Raw genomic sequence first — 20240 nt, 5'->3', positions numbered from 1 at the left:
CACCTGCTATGGAACCACCTGCATCCATTAAAGATGCAGCGCCCCCGGCAAAAGGGATGTTAGTACATATGGAATAGTACTAGTATGTAAAACTAAACACCCTCTCAATAGAACGAGTAACAGTAAATGGAGAAGAAAAATATGAAATCAATAAGAGACTCAAACAATATTTAGGTGTCAAGTTAGGGAAAGGTAAATTTCAAGTGATTTTTAGTATTTTAAGTTGGGAGATCTTTAGCACGGATACACCATCATGTTTTTAGCATGGAGTTTGATCTCAGCCCGACCGGCTAAGCCGTCTCACCCCGAGACATCCACTCACAATACCACCATGTGCGCGGCATGGCGTCCGACCTCAGCCTGATTGGCTAAGCCGTATAACCACAATGTCGTGTGGGTCGACATCACATCACATCTCGCTAGCAATAATCCCATCTCATTCAAGTGGAAATATCTCAACACATCAATATCATCCCATATAAGGGGAAACAACCCCATCACATTAACGCGGGGATTTACCCCCCAATCACTCCTACACCGACACGTATAGTTTCGGGGTTAGGTTATTTTGACCTACCCTTCCTCGGTGACTAAACGATACTCCCAAAATTTAAAGGTTATTTTTTAAAATTCACGCGAATCAATAGACCAAAACCCTTATGTAAAATTGAATAACCTTTTAACCTTAAAAACAAGCACTCATTCCATAACATTTATGTACAAAAATAGTAAATACATAATCTAATAAAATTTTCCATTACCCGCTATCATTATAATCTTTAATTCAATATCAAATTCTAGAAATGTTTAATTAATAATTGTACATCAACTTCAAATAATATATCTAAATCTAGAGGAGACAAAACTATTATTATTACATCCTTATCATTTTTATTATATATCAAGTATATTCTATTAATTAATTCCAAAATAAAGAAGAATAGGGTAACTTCAATAACGTAATCGGAGGCACTAAAAATTAAAGTCCAGAATTGTCACCATTTATCTTGAACTTTATTGGAACAATAAATGGAACTATATACGCATTATCATCATTTGGCCAAAATCGTCATTTAAGTATTTCCTAATATTTTAAAAAATTTAATTAATTAAATATTGTGCATTAAATTCTTACTTATTTAAATTTTCTATAAATTTGAAATGTATATAAATTTTAATATTAAATATATTGTACAATTTTTTTTCTTATTTGAATTATGTAAAATTTTATTTTATACTCAAACATAGTTTTAATATAATATTTATATATTTTTTTAAAATATATTTACTCATCGAGATGAGGTACACTCGTACCTTAAGACTAGTTTAATATCCAAATATGTGAATCTTCTTTTAAAAATTAAGGGATCGAATGACTTGGTCACCGTCAGTAGGAGCTTTCTTTGTGAAAATATAATAGAAAGAAAAAAATATATATAAAAATGACGGGAAGCTGGAAAATGAAAATTGAAAATTGAAAATTGAAAAGGGACACCCAACAGTTACAATGGCACCATGTGTATTCCTGGCAAGATTCTGTCATGTTATGAAAAACTTAACTAGTCATTTTAAATCCATCGTTATATGAGAGTAATTTCATATTCCAGCGAGAGAAGTTACCTGCCCCAAAATGAAAACCGAAAATCTAGTTATCTACCCAAACGTTTAGAGTATATTAAGCGTAAAATGAAGATGGAGGCTTAGGAATTAAAATATTTCTTTCATCATAAAACTTGCGTAGTTAAGGGGCGTTGAAGGTTCAACGACGAAAATAATTGGCTTATGGAACAATGTTTTTAATGCTAAATTTGGAAAATTAAAAAACAAAATGATGGTCGATGTTTAGTTTTTAACTTAATAAATATATTGCCTGATCTCAAAGCTAGCAACTAAAGCAATACCAGGGTGACAAATAAACAACTGAGGGAGCTGACAAGGAAAGAACAGTCATTTGCTGCATCTTCACCAAAGTAGCGAACAAAGATGCTTTTAAACCATTTCAGAGTTCAGACACAAAATTTACGTTACAATCACATCAACTATAGGACTATAGTATCAGAACACACCATAGGGCTCGACAAGAAAGAGAAACTGCCAACCTGCCTTTGAAATTTGGTAATTTTCTGCAGGGTTATCTCATATTTTGAACAATATAAACATGGCCAGAACATGAAAATACATAGGACCAAAAGTTGAAAGAATAACCTAGCTGACTCCACAACTAGTTGAATACATGAATACAATCCTATGCAAATGGATTTCCACCAATAGGTGCAACGGGCCCATGTGTAGAGACATTCCTGCACAAGGAACAATTCAGTTAAAACTTCAATCTTTAAAACGAGGACCGGTGCCATCCAGAACTGCAGCACAAGAAAGCAAACAACTTTAAGATGCTTGAAACTAAATCCAACATGCATATCACAAGAACTTGCATTAGTGGCAATGAGATAATGCTATTGAAGCATTCTTGATGCAGACTGCTCATATAAGGATCTCTTTTTAATCTTTCAAAACAAGGAATAAGTCCGCACTCATTGAATAACAGCAAGGCTTTTTTTTTTTTTTAAAACTTCATCTGAAGAGAAAAAACCAAGAAATTGAGTTCATTTCTTTAAGCAACCGAGAGATGTCTTGTCTTAAATAATGGGTGACTGCTTTAGGCACTATTTGACTCCTTCCATGCCAACATTGAGAAAGAAGATGCTTTGGCAACTCATTTAAGTGCAGCTCAACTAAGCTTCCGCTAAACGTGCCAGCCCTAAAATTAAAGACTTGCTAAAATAACAGTGTGCCTCTTTGAGTGGTATTTGATAGGATTAACCAAACAGACTAACTAACAGTGGTATTTTTCTCATTCCCACCAGAGAGCAGATGTCAGCTAATCCCTAAACAACCACTTGCGATAAGAACAAATCAAAATGAAGTGGAAAGCTTGTCAAAGTCAAAACATGCTCAAGCATCTTCATAGAAGTAGAGGACTTGTGCATTAAGTTATCTTTAAGCAAGTAGAGAATTAATATTCCTGCTAAAAATAAGATCTCATGAGAATAATTTAGCAGATGTTTACAACACAAAAATGGACAAAAGTAGAATGACTCACGATATTGTATTGCCAGCTGGTTGTGCGGAAACGAATAATGTCCCTACAGAGAGAATACGTCTTGAGAGGCTGAAATTTTGCAAGAAGAGAGGATCCTTTGGAAAAGTAAACATCACGTACCTTGCTGTACACTAGGAACATAAGCTGTTGCTGGGTTCTGCGGGAACCAAGATTCGGTCACATCACCAACAAAAGAAGTTGGCATCTCGTCACTTGGCAATGCAGCTTGTAATGAGCTCATGTCCCAGTACTGAGGCTGGCATAAGTCACTTTCACATTAGAATGCACCAAAGCAACAAACTTTTAGGAAGTCAAGATTCAGTAAACACTTGTGTATGTTAAGAGTATCTCATTGCTTGATGGTACAGGTTATTGTCGCCTTACAGGAGTTGGACAATCCTCATGAGATAACTTTCAGGTTTGAGTCGGGCTCAAGGTCTATTTTCTTTACATGGTATCAGAGCCAGACTTATCCTTGTTGTTTGTGTTTCTCAATGTTTGGCTATTATGTTGCTCACGCTCCAAATGTTCAGCCCTAAACTTGTGGGGGGAAAGGGAGGGGGTGTTAAGAGTCCACATTGGTCTCCTTATGTGTTCTTGGATAATCCTCACCTCTTGAGCTAGATTTTGGGGTTGAGTAAGCCCGACACAAGGTCTATTTTCTTTACAATGTCTCCAAAAATTTAGCCTAGATTTCTAGCGTAAATATCATATTGAACAACGTATGAAACCTCCTTTAGTACAATAAAGGCAGCAATTGACCCCTAAAAGTTCTTTTTTCCTGGAGGGAAGTGCTGTCAAGGGAGATTTCTCTTAACATGGACGAAGTTCGAAGGACAAAAAACAAAACGTCAAATTCTCTCACTATATTTTTCAGAAAATAATATAATGAAAAATGTGATATACCATATTGCTGCATTCCATGTCAGCATCGTAAGGAAGATCAAATGGGTTGTTGGACTTCTGCTCATTTGCATGTGAATGCACTCCTGTCTGTTAACAAGAACCTTATGTCAAAGGAGCAGGAAACAATGTACAGATATCTAGATGTTTAAAAGGAGTGGCCACACAGGACGGGACAGAGGAGTGAATTAACTGACCGCTACAGGAAGAGTGGACAATCCAGAGGATGAGGCACTGACATATGATGATAAACTAGGAATAGGATATCCACTATCCAGCACAGCTCTTTGAGTTTGACCTGCAGCTATGTTCTGCAGAATAGAAGTCTTTATAAGAAGAGGAAAAGAGCAAACACATAAATCAACCGCATTAGGAAGATAGTTACCTCTAGTCCTCTTAAGCCCATATACTGATCGTCAACTAAATCATTGTTCATCACGACTTGTTCCTTGCTACTAGGCACACTCTTGAGAGCTAAGTGGTCAGTAGAAACTTCAAAAGCATTCCACAACTGACAAAAGATAGCAAATATTATCTGACCTCATAAAGGGTTTCACATAAATAAAGTTAAGTTAAGCAGAAGGTAGAAGTCAGCAAGAGGTGATTTTCAACTCAGACTTTCTTTATACCACTTCCCAAACTCAAAAATACTACACTTACGTCAGTGCTTCTGCCACTTGGAGTTGCTTCAACATTCTGCACACCTCCATGAAATGGAGCAGGCATTGACAAATTTAGTGCACAAGCAGTAGAGTCTCTAACGGCTGGTCCACGAGGAGCAGATTCTACCGGTGATGGCCATAGCATGACAGAGAAAGTTGGGTCCAAATTCGGTTGAGAATCACCCTCCAATTGAATCTTGTTGGAGGTAAAGTTATTACTGCCAGTGAGTGTAATGTGCTGAGGCATATCAAATGTTGCCCATCCATCATTTCTCTCTGGAACCACATCCAAAGGATTCTTAGTGGATGTTACACCCGATTGCTGCTGTGTCTTTTCAGGTAAAAAGTCAAAAGAACTATGATCATAAGCAGGTGTTGGTGCCAGGGTGAACTGTTCCATGCCTGTTGTTGCTGCGTGCTGTGGAATATCAAATGTTGCCCATCCTTCATTTTTGGAAGTGACTTCACATGATGGTTTTTCATCAGCACTTGCAGCTGACGACAGGTTTGGAACGTCTGAGAATATGTCCGAAGATGAAGGTGGCAGAGTGCGGGATGGTTGATCTGAATTACCAATTGGACCAGTAGAAACAGATGGCTGAAACAGATCCATGGAGGAACTTGGTAATGATACTGGCAAATGAGACTTCGTTGAAACTGTAGGAGGAGCGGTTTGAGGAACTGAGGGAGCATTGAACAGATCTGGGGCATCTGAATTTCCCAGTGCCGATGATCGTGGCAAAGAGGGGAAAGTTGACAATTTACTGGAGCGGGTCTCAATTGTTTGTTTCAATTCTGAAGTAACATCCGCTAAACCGACAGAATTTACTGACTTGAATGACAAGGAATTGCTGTCAAACGATTCAAAACTTCCAGAAGATGCAGTTCTCTGGATTTAACAAATACCATCATGTCAGTTTCACAAGAAAATGCTGCAGTAAAAAAGGACAAAGAGCCTTTTCTATAAGTCAAATAGGAAGAAACCCAACTCTAGTTGCAGGATCATAGTATCCATATTACGTTTCCTTGATCTTGAATTTAACAGTATGCCCCTTCTTCAGCAAACCATCAATTAGGAAAAATGTTATTCCATGCCAATTAATAAATGGATGTTTTCAACAAGCTACCTTCATTTCAATAAATTTTGCTGAGCCAATATCATGCTTGATGATTATCTTCCATTATTCATCACAATCGAGAACAAAACCTGTTTTGTAGAAAAAATAAATATACATAACAAATAGAGCAATACCGGAAGATGTGTGTGGTACTCCTACTATCCCAACCTCGCTAAAAACTTCTGTACAAATGTCACTTTCAACTCACACGTAGAGGATTGTCATGCCATCGCATATCCTTCTTGCTTTTATTTTTATGCAAAATGGCTTCTTTTCCGTTTTCTCGCTACCTCTGGCACCATTTCCACTTAAAACTCAATCTAGTTATAATATGCTGAGTGCTAAAACTCTCTACATTCCGCCGACGTGCTTTGCCAAGTTTCATTTGTTGTTCATTGACAATCAGGGGGCCTTCATATTTAACTTGGAAAACCATGTTATCATGCACATTTGTGACATGCAGCTATGCAAGAACTAAGTCAGAAAGAGGAGAATAAATTCTTAACAGCGTATTCTGACTAATAAAGATCCTATAACCAGGAACTCAACCAGAAAGAGGAGAAAAAGAATTACTTAACAGCATATTCTGATTAATGCGAAAACCTTTAAACAACACCCAACCAGTGAATAACCGAGTAATTTGAAGTTCAACAGAGGTAAATCAGTAATATATACATGACCTGTGCTCGTGAAATTCTTCCAGCATCTTTCTTGGCCTGCCGTACATCTTCATAGGAAATATCCCTTGAGGTGTCACTAAGGGGACTTCCCACGCCTCTCTGAAAGTTAGGGGACTGTGCTTCAGACCTGAATAGATCACCTCCACTAGACACAGAGTAATCTGAAGCTCTGGGATTAGATCCTTCATTAGCAAACCTATCCTCATACATATGATCACTTAAACGACTAGGACTCAAGAAACTCGACACCTTTCCTTCAAGTCCTCGATCTGATCCAGGCTTTCTAGAGAGCACTGGTGCATGTTTACCGTAACGCCGTTCTTCATACTGAAAGTCATATGGTGGACTTTGAGAATAGGAATGATAAGAACTTGCTCTTCTCATCTCATCTTCGTGGCTTCTCAAGTTCTGGCAATTCAATGCATATTCGGCACATTAGTCTGGACCCAGGACTAATTTGAATATTATTATTAAATCATAACAAGAAGTTTCAATAAACATTCTAGCCTGAAATCTAAACTCTGAAGTACTCAATAGACAAAATATTGGTCCAGGTATAGTACCTGAGTATCTCTAGGGGGTCTGTCAGAGGATTGTGCCCCAGCATATCTTTTCTCAACATAGACGGTCTTTATAAAGTCCCTAACTTTATCGACGTTGCTGACAAGAAAAGAAAGTTAGCATTTTGTATCTTGAATTTGTACAATCGCCTGGAACCTAGTAATCTACTAACAGTAACCTGCAAATCTTGTACCTGTTATTAGGAAGCCACTGTCTTTGCGGGTCCCAATTTGTTAAATATATCTCTCTAGCACGCTGAAAAAGTAAAGACAGAATTAGAGAATCTTAACTTCAAATTAAAAAGAATCAGCAATTATTTAACCTGATATTTTTTATTGGTAAAGAGAATATTTGTACCTGATTACCACCCTTTTGAAGAGCTTCTACCTCTTGGGAAGTAAACTTAGCCATGGAAACTGACTTCACACGGTGAGTGAACTCACGACTGCAAAATGAATAAGATGAATACATTTTAATTTTCATGTCTTGATGTTCATGAATTCAAGCTCAGGAACATCACAAACAGACACGAGGGGAACTTAGAATTTAATTTACCATTATGTTTTATCAGACGATGATTAGATAATGAATTTAGATGAACATCACTTACTGTTGGATGCTCACACGTTAGTCAAAAATTAACACAAGGATGAACATTTTTCCCTGGATAGGGGCATGCAGTCAATTGGCACTACAAACTGAGGACACGACCTATTACACACTGAGCCAAAATTTCAGATAAGATATGAAGCTTCATACAATTTCATGTCACAAAATTTCACACAGATTGGCTCCTGAAGAAGCTATAATTAGCTACGTCGCTGCACCCATAACAGGTCAGGTTTTGGCCAACAGAATGTAAGCACCACAGTTAGAAGTGCCAATGAATTTTAAAATTCCGAACAAAAGAACCCTTTTGAATACCCCCAAGCTTGTATTTCCCTACTTTATTTCTGTAGTAAGATGAAAGTAAAGAAATTGTACAGCATACACATAAGGAGGAGTGAGAACCCCCCCACCGCCCAAAAAAAATCAATCCCTAAGCTCATTGGCAAGGTTCCAAGTCAAGGAAGAGCAGTTATTCTCGTAACCCAAACCAAGTTCCCAAAAACATATATTGCAATTAAAAGATGTAAGAGCACACTTACTGTATTCCGCTGCATGTCATGCAGACAAAGGTCCAAAAGTTTGTGCACACATACTGGGGACCCTGCACATCGTAGTTGATGCAATGATTGATTCATTCAAAATGAAAATGAGCCAAAACTATTAACTAAAATAGCGAACAGAGAATAGCCAGATCAGGGATATTAGCTTTCTGCTGTTCATCTCAAGGAACTACTACCTCCGGTCCTTTTTTTCTGGTCACTTTACCCAAAAAGTTTGTCGCAAAATATTTGTTTAGAAAACCAAGGAGGCATTACGTTTTTCAACTCCACCCATACTTCTCCAAGAAGGCATATAGACGTTAATTACTTATTTAAGAAAGAGATAAGGGTAATTTAGTCAAATACCCCTTATAACTAATATTATCAAATTGTTTTCTTAATGTGTGACAACTTTAAAACATAGATAGAAATGAAATGATCCGAGGAGTAATTCGTTTCAGTTCCCTGTTTAAGTTATAGGAGCTCATTTCTCTACGTAAATACATATGAAGCAAATAATAAGAGAATAATTTGTAAGAGCCAAAACAGCATTGATGCATATGTACATATATACCAGGAAAATAGAAAATTGGCAAGACTGCATCCAAAATTCCATCTCTACATGCAAATCCAAAATATATCAATCATCGTACACCCCATTCCCAAATTAGTTGGGGTTGACTATATGAACTTTGTATTCATTCCACTCTAGTTAGATCCATTTCATTCCAATACTAAAAATTCATCCTTTAAGAGAAATTCAGGGTCCTCAAAACTTAAGGTCCTGTTAATTTTACACTTATCCTTACCCTATTAACGTCCAGTTCATTCCTGTACTAAAAGTTTGCCTTTTAAGACAAAGTAGAGGTTCTCAAAGCTAGAAGTTCTCCTTAATCTCACTGATCCTACCGAACTTGATCTTCTGAATAATCTCACACATATCCTACCCTATTTACGTACATTTCATCCCAACAGCGAAATTGCGACGAGTCATATCCACGTCTATTTCTTTCCAATACTTAAAAGTTCAAAATTGGAGGTTCTCTTAAATATCACTCTTATCACTACCTTATTAGCGTCCATTTCATTCCAATACTAAAAGTTTTTATTTTTACCCAGTTCATAACCATTTCATGACAATACTAAAAATGTCTTTTCAGACAATTTACCGGTTCCCTAAACTAGAGATGTTTTAACTCGCACCCCTATCCCTGTCTGAATATACAAGTATGTAACCACAATAAATAAAAAGACCATAATGTAAGTGTAACAACAACATTTAACTCACAACAAGCCAAAAAAAAAAAAAATTGCAAATTACAATAATGATTGATAGATGAATAGAATAAAACGCACCAAGCTGTTGCAGTTAATGCATCTGCGATTGGGAGGGAGCTTCATTAGCCCTCTTATTATCTTCTCGTTCCTCTCTTCTTCTCTCCTGCTACTCATCGCTTGTACCTTGCCAGAATCCCCCAAAAATCGACAACAAAGTGCAGAACAATTTGGGGAAAATTGACAAGAAAACACCTAGGGTTTTAGGATTTTTTATTATTATTTTGTGAACGAGGAATGAAGAGAGAGGCTCGAATCAGCTCGCTCTCTCTCCCCTTCAGATTTCAACTTGACGTTCTTTTTGCACTCCTATTTCAAATTTCTAATCATTAGTATGCATTAGTTTTTAGAGTAATAAACTTTATCCTGTCAGAAAATTCACGACGTATAAAGAAAACATCAGAGGTGGGAAAAAGAGAACTTACACACCTCGCAAAAAATAATTATATTCGTCAGCAAAATATCCAAAAAATGATATATATTATATATTAATATACAAAATATATATATTTTACCGAGTATTATTTTTTAGAGAGATTATTGTAAGCATTTAAATTTTATCGGGTTTAATCCATAAAATGATTTGGACCATATTAAAATTCAAGATATTAGTCCAAACAAATATTGTGGCTAGTAAGTCGGGCTAATTATTTAAATCTAATATATGTGTTGGGCTAGTCCATTTAATTGGACTATAAATCAAATAATAAGTCCATTACAGTAGCCCAAGGTCCAAATGACTATTAGCCCATCTTAAAGCCCAGGTTCATGCAACGTGTCAAGTATGTGGCAATCCAAGTCAAAAGAACGAGCCAACAAAATCATGCCACGTGTCCAGTGATGTGGCAATCCAAGACAAATAAATTATCCAATTAAATCATGCCATGTGTCAAGAAAGGGTGGCATACCAAGTCAAATCAACAACCAATAGAGTTGTGCCAAGTGTATAGATGGTATTGGTCAGTTCAAACGAACCAATCAAATCGCAAAGTCACACCACTCCCTACAACTATAAATAGAGGTCTTCATAAAGCTAGTAGACACCAGAAGTGATAACAAGAAGCAAGCACAGAGCTCGTGGATCAAACACCGCAAAATTCTCTACAAGTTCAAGCACTCAAGCTACAAGTTCAAGTTCAAGTTCAAGAACGAAGCCAAATCAAATACCAAGGCGTTCGAGATCAAATTACTTGTTCGTGATCAAATCCAAATTCAAGCTCAGGAAGGAGATTCAAGACCAAGCTTTACAAGTCCTTGAATCAAAATCAAGCTCATCAAGATAGTTTATATTCTTGAATAATCAGAGGAATACCATAGAGATTATAACACTTTCATTTATTGAGATCAAATACTATATTTGTTATGCAATTTTCTAGTCATGATTATTTATTTTTCTCAACGTGAAAATTTGTTGTTACAATTATATTGTATAGTTTTTTCAACAACAAAAAAACATTGGAATTTGTAGCCAATTTACTAGTTTGTCTCTCAAACCTCTCACTCCAACCCCTCTTTCTTTTTAATTTGTGATAACCGGAATTCACTTATTCGACTAGTTCAGATTTATATTGCATAAAATTTTTTAAGGAGGAAACACTTTCATCCAAAATTTTCTATTTTAAGATCTCGAACTCAAAATTGCTAGTTAAGATTTTAAGAATGAAAATATATTATTCATTCTATTACATAGCTTTATTCTATTACTCGTTATTGATAATAGTAGTTCCTCTCCTCTATTCATGGTTCGACAAATAAGATTAAAAACTCTTCCTTCGTCTAGAAAAGTATTGTTAATGGATGGAAAATTTGCAATAAAGGCATCAAATCCCCGGTACCAAGTCCAATATGAATAGTTGGTACTCAAATTGGATACCCAACTCCTCACCCCTAAGAAATTCCATTGAAGGCCCCATGGACAATGCATGTAGTAGCCTTACCATTAGCGATATTTGGGTCAATAACAGGTGGGATCTTGGAAAAATCCCTTTCAAACTCCCTCCCCCCATAAGTAACAACATTCTGTCCAAATATACCAGGAAACGCATCAAAGATACTCCTACATGGGCTCTAACCTGCGACGGTAAGTTTACGTCCAAAAGTTGTTATAACCTTGTTCATCAAGTTGATTATAAATGCCACACACTATAACTGGATATGGGAGCTTCACTGCCCAAACAAGATAAAGTTCTTCCCGTGGAAATGTCTTCACAATAAGCTTCCTTGTCGATCTTACCTCCACTATATTGGTATTAATATAGATCCCAAATGTCCTATTTGTAAAAAAGAGAATGAATTAATTGACCATATATTTATGAGATGTAATGCAACACTCCACTTCTGGCTATAGTAGGCTATAACATTCACTCACGAGTTGACACAACACATTGGCTCACTTATGTAAAAGACCTGGATGCACCCAGACTATCTCCTAACCTATCATGAGATGAACCATACACATTTGCTCTATGGAACATTTGGCTCAACCATCATAAGAATAATCATGATAACACCTCCTTTAATTTTTGTAACACTCCAAAGTTTTAACTAATATTTGCATTCTCGATTGAGCATCTTTATAATGAAGATATATTTTACGTCGTACTTCCTAAACATGAATTTGATAATATATAAAAAGAATCTTACTTTAGGTTGTGCTAATATTGACAATGAAGTTCCATGGTGTTGCTATGTGTAACACTTAATATTATTTTGATGAATTGCTATTAAATACATTAGATATTTAAGGTTTGGACTGCCACCTTTTTTATATTTATCCAAAGAAGAAAAGTTGGACTGATATTTTATTTTTCTTGTCTTCAATTTATATCGTTATATTCGTGTTATATCAAGTATTGTAAGATATTCGCTAAATCGCCCACTCGTACGATTTTGCTTGACCATTTTGCATTCTTGTTGGAACTTTGTCCTTCTTGTGGAAGTGACTTTGTCACTCATCTTGGCATGCCTCTTGATTCGGATCTTTTGCCATCTTGACTTTGGATTTGTAGTTCGTCTTAAATTATGGAACTTGTCCGTGTTAAGTACGAACTAGGAAGTCATTTCTAATATGGTTCTTGATGCTCTTGACTATAGGGTTTTGACCCTACTTGATTTGGGGCTTTGGTCTACCTTGATATCTGATTATGCTTAGTGTGATGGCATGACGTACATATTGGGCGAAAAATCGATATTTGGCAAACTCTCTTGGATTGATAGTATACGCTTTCTCGACTCTTGAATCTTGAATCTTGAATATTGTTATTGATATTTGAAAATACTTCAAGGTACGATATTCGATAATTTTGATATATCTGTTCACTTATTTTAAATTATATTTAATTTGAGCTACCTATGACTGAAAAGGGGAATTGGAGAATTTGAGCTACCTACGGGATGAGATTTGAAGACGGCCTTATGAAGTAGTCTTTTTTGGGAGCACTTATGGAGATCACATTTGCATATGCACCTAGATTTTGTATAGTTTTGGGACGTGTACATGATCTATATGTCATATTCATGTATGTTATTTTGGAGGCTTGTTGGATCTTAAGACCAAAATCTCGTAACTTGAATTTGGTAACTTGTTTTGTTGTTTTAGGGTGTGTTAATAACTCAAGTCTTGTAATATGCTGAATTTACACTTTGTCTTGTAAAAATGTACAAAAGAGAAGACTAGTTTTATTTATTATTTACTCGCTAGTTTAAAATTTATGTACAATATGAACATGTAATGATGTTAAACGAAAAGTATAATTTTGTTAGGAAGGTGCTTAACGTGTTGATTATTCAAGAAGGGTTATATCACCTTATGTTGATATTTTGACATGGTATACAAAAATATTGCACTTTGAACCTTTATCGCATGGGCCTATTTCTGCTACTAAATTATTCTGAATGTCTTTTTGGATTAATATCTTCTTAATGTTGTAAGTAGTAAATTAGATTTATTTCGTAAGTAGCACCCTCCCAAAGGGGGTAGCTACAAGTTTTGGTATCAGATCCTAGGTTTGTGATTCTAGGATTTTTGTTGTAATCGTACATAGTATTTGTTGTTATTTCCTTTCTTGAAAAAGACTCGGAGATTATAAATTTTTGCATACTTGCTTAATGTAATTTGTTGTATTCCTTGTGCATATGCATCATGTACATATCCCTAATACAGTGTGATCTTATCTTTTATAAGAATTTTAATATGGCCTCCTCTTCGAATAAAGCTACTAAATTCATTGATGAAAGTCAGGCCCATTATAATGTTCCACCTCACCTCCAGGAAGGAGATGATGAATCCTTACCTAACCTAAATCATCATCGTGTTAGTGAAAATGAAGTAGGCAGTAACCCAAGAGTAATGGGTCATAGTACTCCTATTATGACTCCTCTATTTCAGCAGACGGCTGATTTTTTTCGTCACTTGGCTGGGACAATGTCAGAACATAGTGAAATGGATTTTGAGAAAAAGAGGAAAATGGGTGGAGTTGAATTTGAAGGCACTACTGATCCCACGGTAGCTGAACAATGGCTCGAGCGCATGGGCAGGGTCTTTGAACAACTAAAGTGTACTAATGTTACCAAATTTAAGTATGTTATCTCTCTTTTACAAAAGGATGCCTATGATTGGTGGGTAAGTGTGCCAAATGCAAAAGCAAAACCTCCGGTGCTTACTTGGGATGACTTCGTGAAAGCATTTCGTGCAAAATATGTCCCCTTATCTATTGTGATGCTAAGAAAAAAGAGTTTTTGAATTTAAGACAAGAGAGTATGTCTATTGCAGAGTATCAACAAAAAAATTTCATGCTTTCTCGTTATGCTGGAGGTATTATTGATGATGAAAGAGATAAGTGTAGAAGATTTGAAGAAGGTTTGAATGGTACAATCTAAAAATCTGTGGCAATCTTGCAACTTGAGGATTTTTTCAAGCTAGTTTCAGCTACTCTTACTTGGGAAAGAATTGACAAGGAAGAATCTAGTAGGAGAGAAAACAAGTTTAGGAAGGGTAATTCAGATTATGGCGATCCATCCAAGAAGGAAAAGTTTGACTATTCCAAGACTGAAAGTGCACAGAAGTCATCATATCATAAGCATAATAAGCCAAATTTCTCTACTGCTAGTACTCCAAGTTATGGCCAAGGCAAAACTTATACACCTACTCGTGCACAGTGCAGGAAGAATCACTACGGTGCATGAAGAAGAGCTTCTGGTGCTTGTTTTAATTATGGAGGTCTGGATCATAAAGTGAAGGATTGTCCTAATCCTAATCCTCTTTCTTCTACACATATAGAGGGCTCAGTTCAAAAGCATGTCCCTATTCGTTCTCAAGTTAATAGCGGTGCAAAACCTAGAAATATGCAAGCAGCAAGTTCAGGTGGAGCTAATCAGGGTAGTGGGTTGAGAGCTACTACACGAGTCTATGCTATGAGACAGAAGAATGACCAAGATGGCCCGGATGTGGTTGTTGGTAAATTTTACTTATTTTGAATATATGTTGTTACATTATTTGATCATGGATCTTCGTACTCTTATGTTTCCTCATCACTTGCAATTCCTGATACTGTTAAATCTGTGAGACTTGACTTTGATGTGCTTGTCACGAGTCCATTGGGGCATCAGCCTGTTGTTGATAGGATTTACCAAGATTGTTCAGTCATGATTCAAAATCTAGTCTTCACTGCAGACTTGCTTGAAATTCCCTTCCAAGACTATGATGTTATTGTTGGTATGGATTGGCTTCGTAGGCACCATGCATTGGTTGATTGTAGGTTGAAGCAAGTGACTTTTAAAACTCTTGCATATTCACACATAGTAGTTCAAGGAGAAAGATCATTGACATCTAATATTATTTATGTGATCTTGGCAAGGAAGATAATTCGTCAAGGTTGTGATGCCTATCTTGCTCATATAGTCGATATACGATTGGGGAGTCCAAGTCTTGAGGACATACCAACCGTGTGCGACTTTCCTGATGTATTTCCTGATGATCTTCCCGAGTTGCCTCCAGAAAGGGAGATTGAATTTCCTATAGAGCTTGTCCCTGGAACTACTCCTATTTCTATCGCTTCTTATAGAATGGCTCCAACTGAATTAGAAGAGATGAAGGCTCAATTGCAAGAACTTCTTGAGAAAGGTTTTATCCGTCCCATTATTTCGCCTTGGGGAGCTCCTGTTTTATTTGTGAAATAGAAAGATGGCACTCTTAGGCTTTTCATTGATTACTGGCAGTCGAATAAGGTAACAATCAAGAACATATATCCAATGCCTAGAATCGATAACTTGTTTGACCAACTGAAGGATGCCAGCTTGTTCTTAAAAATTGATTTGAGGTCTGGATATTATCAGTTATGAGTGAGGGAGCAAGATGTTCCTAAAACTAGTTTTAGGACCAGGTAAGGCCATTATGAATTTTTGGTAATGCTATTTGGTTTGACAAATGCTCATGCTGTATTTATGGATCTAATGAACCGTGTATTCAAGCCTTACCTTGATCAATTTGTGATGGTCTTTATTGATGACATTTTAGTCTATTCCAAGAATAGAGAAGATCATGATAAACATCTCCAGATTGTCATGCAAATTTTGAAGAGGGGCAACTCTACGCGAAGCTTTCCAAATGTGAATTTTGCTGAGTGAAGTGACTTTTTTGGGGCATATTGTATCATCTAAAGGTGTGAAGGTTGATCCTAGTAATATTCAAGCTATTGTCGATTGGAACCCCCCTAAAAATCCAACTAAGATCAGAAGTTTCTTGGGTTTAGCAGGATACTATAGGAGGTTCGTGAAGGGCTTCTCTATTATAGCTTCTCTTTTGACCAAACTTTTGGGGAAAGATGCCAAGTTTGTGTGGGATGACAAGTGTCAAAAGAGCTTTGAAAATCGCAAATCCTTGTTGACACAAGCTCCAATACTTTCTTTGCCAGCTGAAGGAAAAGATTATGTGATATACAGTGATGCATCTCACCGAGGATTAGGGTTGTGTTTTGATGCAAGAAGGGAAAGTAATTGCTTATACCTCTCGAAAGTTGAAATCGCATGAGTTGAATTATCCCACTCACGATCTTGAACTTGCTGCCATTGTTTTTGCCTTAAAAATTTGGAGGCATTACTTGTATGGGGAGAAGTGTCATATATTTACTGATCATAAGAGTTTGAAGTACTTGGGTACACAAAAAGAGTTAAACTTGAGACAACGTAGATGGCTTGAACTCATCAAATATTATGATTGCACAGTTGATTATCATCCTGGTAAAGCCAATATGGTTGCAGATGCATTGAGTCGCAATTCCCTTGCAAGTTTAACTCTAAGTCCTTTGTCATTGCTTCTTGAATTAAGAGCCATGGATTCTTGTCTTTAATTTAATTCTAATGGTTCTATCATTGCTAATTTGCAAGTCAAGCCAATCTTACTTGAGCAGATCCAAGAAGCGCAGAAGTTAGATGAGAAGCTTGTGAAACGGGTTGAAGAAGTCCAAATGGAAGAGAATCAGATTTTACATTGAAGAAAGATGGTACCTTATTTTATAAAAATAGGTTGTATATTCTTAATGACGATAAATTAAGGAAGGAGATCTTGATTGAAGCACATAGTTCACCTTATGCAATGTATCCTGGAGGTACTAAAATGTACCAGACCATCAATGAGCACTACTGGTGGACTGATATGAAGAAAGACATTGCAGAATTCATTTCTAAATGCTTGGTTTGTCAAAAAATAAAAGCTGAACATCAAGTCCCAGCTGGTCTACTGCAACCCTTGTCAATACCTAAGTGAAAATGGGAAAGGATAACGATGGACTTTGTTTCTGGACTTCCACGCACTCAAAGGAATCATGATGCGATTTGGGTCATTGTAGATAGACTAACTAAGAGTGCTCATTTCTTGGCAATCAGAATGGACTACTCACTGGAACGTTTGGCAGAATTATACATTAATGAGATTGTGAGGCTGTATGGAATCTCTGTTTCTATTGTGTCTGATAGAGATTCAAGGTTTACATTTAGATTTTGGTCTAGATTGCAAGAAGCTTTGGGTTTCAGGTTGAATTTTAGTACTGCTTTCCATCCACAAATAGATGGCCAGTCTGAGAGGGTAATACAAATCTTGGAGGATATGCTTCGAGCCTACATTATTGAGTTTGAGGGTAGTTGAGACAAACACTTAGCCGTGATAGAATTTTCTTACAATAATAGCTACCAATCAAGTATACGCATACCTCCTTATGAAGCTTTATATGGGAGAAAATATAGAACGCCTCTTTGTTGGTATGAGGTTGGTGAAAGAAAATTGGTGGGTCCTGAGATTGTATAACAAATTGAAGATAAGGTGAAAATCATCATGGATCGCTTAAAAATTGCTTCAGATATACAAAAGTCATATGCTGATCTTAAGAGGCATGATATTGAGTATCAAGCGGGTGATAAGGTATTCTTAAATGTTTCACCATAGAAGAAGTATATGAGATTTGGCCAAAAAGGTAAACTTAGTCCTCGATTCATTGGACCTTATGAAGTACTTGAGAGAGTTGGCCCGATTGCTTATAAACTATATCCTGCACCAGAGTTAGACAAGATCCACAACGTCTTCCATATTTCTATGCTTAGAAAATACCGCTCAGATCCATCTCATGTTCTTCCTATTGAATCTATTGAGGTCAATCCTGATTTGACATATAGAGAAGAACCAATCCAAATCTTAGCGCGTGAGATAAAAGAGCTTAGAAATAAGAGAATTCCCTTAGTAAAGGTTATTTGGAGAAATCATTCTGGCAAGAAAGCTACTTGGGAGCGAGAAGAGGATATGCGAGTTCAATATCCACACTTGTTTCGGGACTAGTATAAGGTATAATTTCCAGAATATTCTATATGTTGGTGTTTATGATGATGACCAACGAAAGTAAAGAAATGAAAGTGTGGAATATGAGATACGGCCTATAACACCCCAAAGTTTTAACTTATATTTACATTCTCGATTGAGCATCTTTATAATAAATATAGATTTTACGTCGTACTTCCTAAACGTGAATTTGACTATATATAAAAATTTCTTACTTTAGGTTGTGTTAATTTTCATGGTGTTGCTATGTGAAACACTTAATATTATTTTGATGAATTGCTATTAAATACATTAGATATTTAAGGTTTTGGACTGTCACCCTTTTTGTATTTATCCAAAGAAGAAAAGTTGGCATCCACCTTTTGTTCATCCTCATCTATCCTTAAGGACCTCCTCTCATAGTTCATTCTTTCATGCCAAAGAAAACCCCTACCCTCTCCCCCTCTTATCACTGAAATACTTCATGATAACCATCAGAAAGTTTCACTAAACCAACCAGCAAAACTCGTTCTTGGTGAAACTCAAGTTGCTCCTCTCTTTTGTGGTAAGTTACTAAACCCATTTTTACACTAGACAACTATTAGTGTTTTCTTCGTATTTTCTTGTACAAGGATCTGTTTTAAGTGATCCAAGCTTTTCTGAAAAGATATTTCATAGATCTATAAATCTTATTCAGGCACCAAAACATGATTTGTCTTTTATTTATCCGAAAATGGATGATGAAGTACATGATAGGTGCTGCTCAGATTTTCTATTTTACAAACCCTCCCTGTACTACTATTAGTAATATTAGCATAACATTTTGTATAAAACTGATATAGGTATGATTTAAGATTTTCTGAAATGGCAAGACATATATCTACAACTGTAATGAAAATCACACAATCTAGTTTGTCCATTTTTATTTTCAAAACTGAGTCACAACACAAGACAGTGATACTGTCCAGAATTTCTGTTTAATTTTGTTTAGGTAATTTGTACCAATATTTAGTTTGACATGTTAAATCACTGAACCTATATAGATATTTGATTATATATATTTAAGGTATATATAACCTTGTAAAATCTAAGGGGAAGTGTTTGAGGAAGTAGACAGATTTAGTTTGTCTATGGCGTAGACGATTCGAACGTCCTCAAGTTGTGGTTAAACTGTTTTGTGGTAAAACACCAAGGTTTGTGTATAAACTTTGTACTCTTTTTACTTGCTGAAATATTTTGAAATAATCTGATATTTTATTTTTTTTGTCTTCCATTTATATCGTTGTATTCGTGTTATATCAAGTATTGTAAGATATTCGCTAAATCGCCCACTCGTACGGATTTGCTTGATCATTTTGCATTCTTGTTGGAACTTTGTCCTTCTTGTGGAAGTGACTTTGTCACTCATCTTGGCATGCCTCTTGATTCGGATCTTTTGCCATCTTGACTTTGGATTTGTAGTTCGTCTTAAATTATGGAACTTGTCCGTGTTAAGTACAAACTAGGAAGCCATTTTTAATACGGTTATTGATTCTCTTGACTATAGGGTTTTGACCCTACTTGATTTGGAGCTTTGGTCTACCTTGATATCTTATTATACTTAGTGTGATGGCATGACGTACATATTGGGCGAAAAATGGATATTTGACAAACTCTCTTGGATTGATAGTATATGCTTTCTCGACTCTTGAATCTTGAACATTGTTATTGATATTTGGAAATACTTCAAGGTTCGATATTCAATAATTTTGATATATTTGTTAACTTGTTTTAAATTATGTTTAATTTGAGCTACCTATGGCTGAAAAGGGAAATTGGAGAATTTAATGGCTCCAAACCCAAAGTTTATATGCCACTAAGCTTTATACTTAGCGATAGTTATTTTCTATCGTAGGTAATATACGGGATGAGATTTGAAGACGACCTT

At 36.1% G+C, this 20240-nt stretch overlaps 1 protein-coding gene across 1 annotated transcript; it reads right to left on the bottom strand.

Moving 5' to 3' along the window:
- Nucleotides 1-1930: 1930 nt before the first annotated feature.
- LOC107822905 (putative ADP-ribosylation factor GTPase-activating protein AGD14) lies at nt 1931-9967 on the bottom strand. Its single transcript, XM_016649494.2, has 13 exons — nt 9532-9967; nt 8176-8237; nt 7385-7472; nt 7221-7282; nt 7030-7126; nt 6467-6874; nt 4667-5557; nt 4392-4517; nt 4204-4317; nt 4010-4096; nt 3224-3359; nt 3104-3146; nt 1931-2300 (listed from the first exon to the last, which is right to left on the bottom strand). Exons 1-13 carry the CDS (start codon nt 9625-9627, stop codon nt 2246-2248), a joined length of 2265 nt encoding a protein of 754 aa, XP_016504980.2. The 5' UTR covers nt 9628-9967; the 3' UTR covers nt 1931-2245.
- Between the last annotated feature and the right edge of the window lie 10273 nt (nt 9968-20240).

The sequence above is a fragment of the Nicotiana tabacum genome, chromosome 24, assembly GCF_000715075.1.
Source record: "Nicotiana tabacum cultivar K326 chromosome 24, ASM71507v2, whole genome shotgun sequence".
In the NCBI taxonomy this organism is placed as follows: Eukaryota; Viridiplantae; Streptophyta; class Magnoliopsida; order Solanales; family Solanaceae; genus Nicotiana; species Nicotiana tabacum.
The sequence above is the reverse complement of the archived record's forward strand: the minus strand, read 5'-3'. Positions and strand labels throughout refer to the sequence as shown.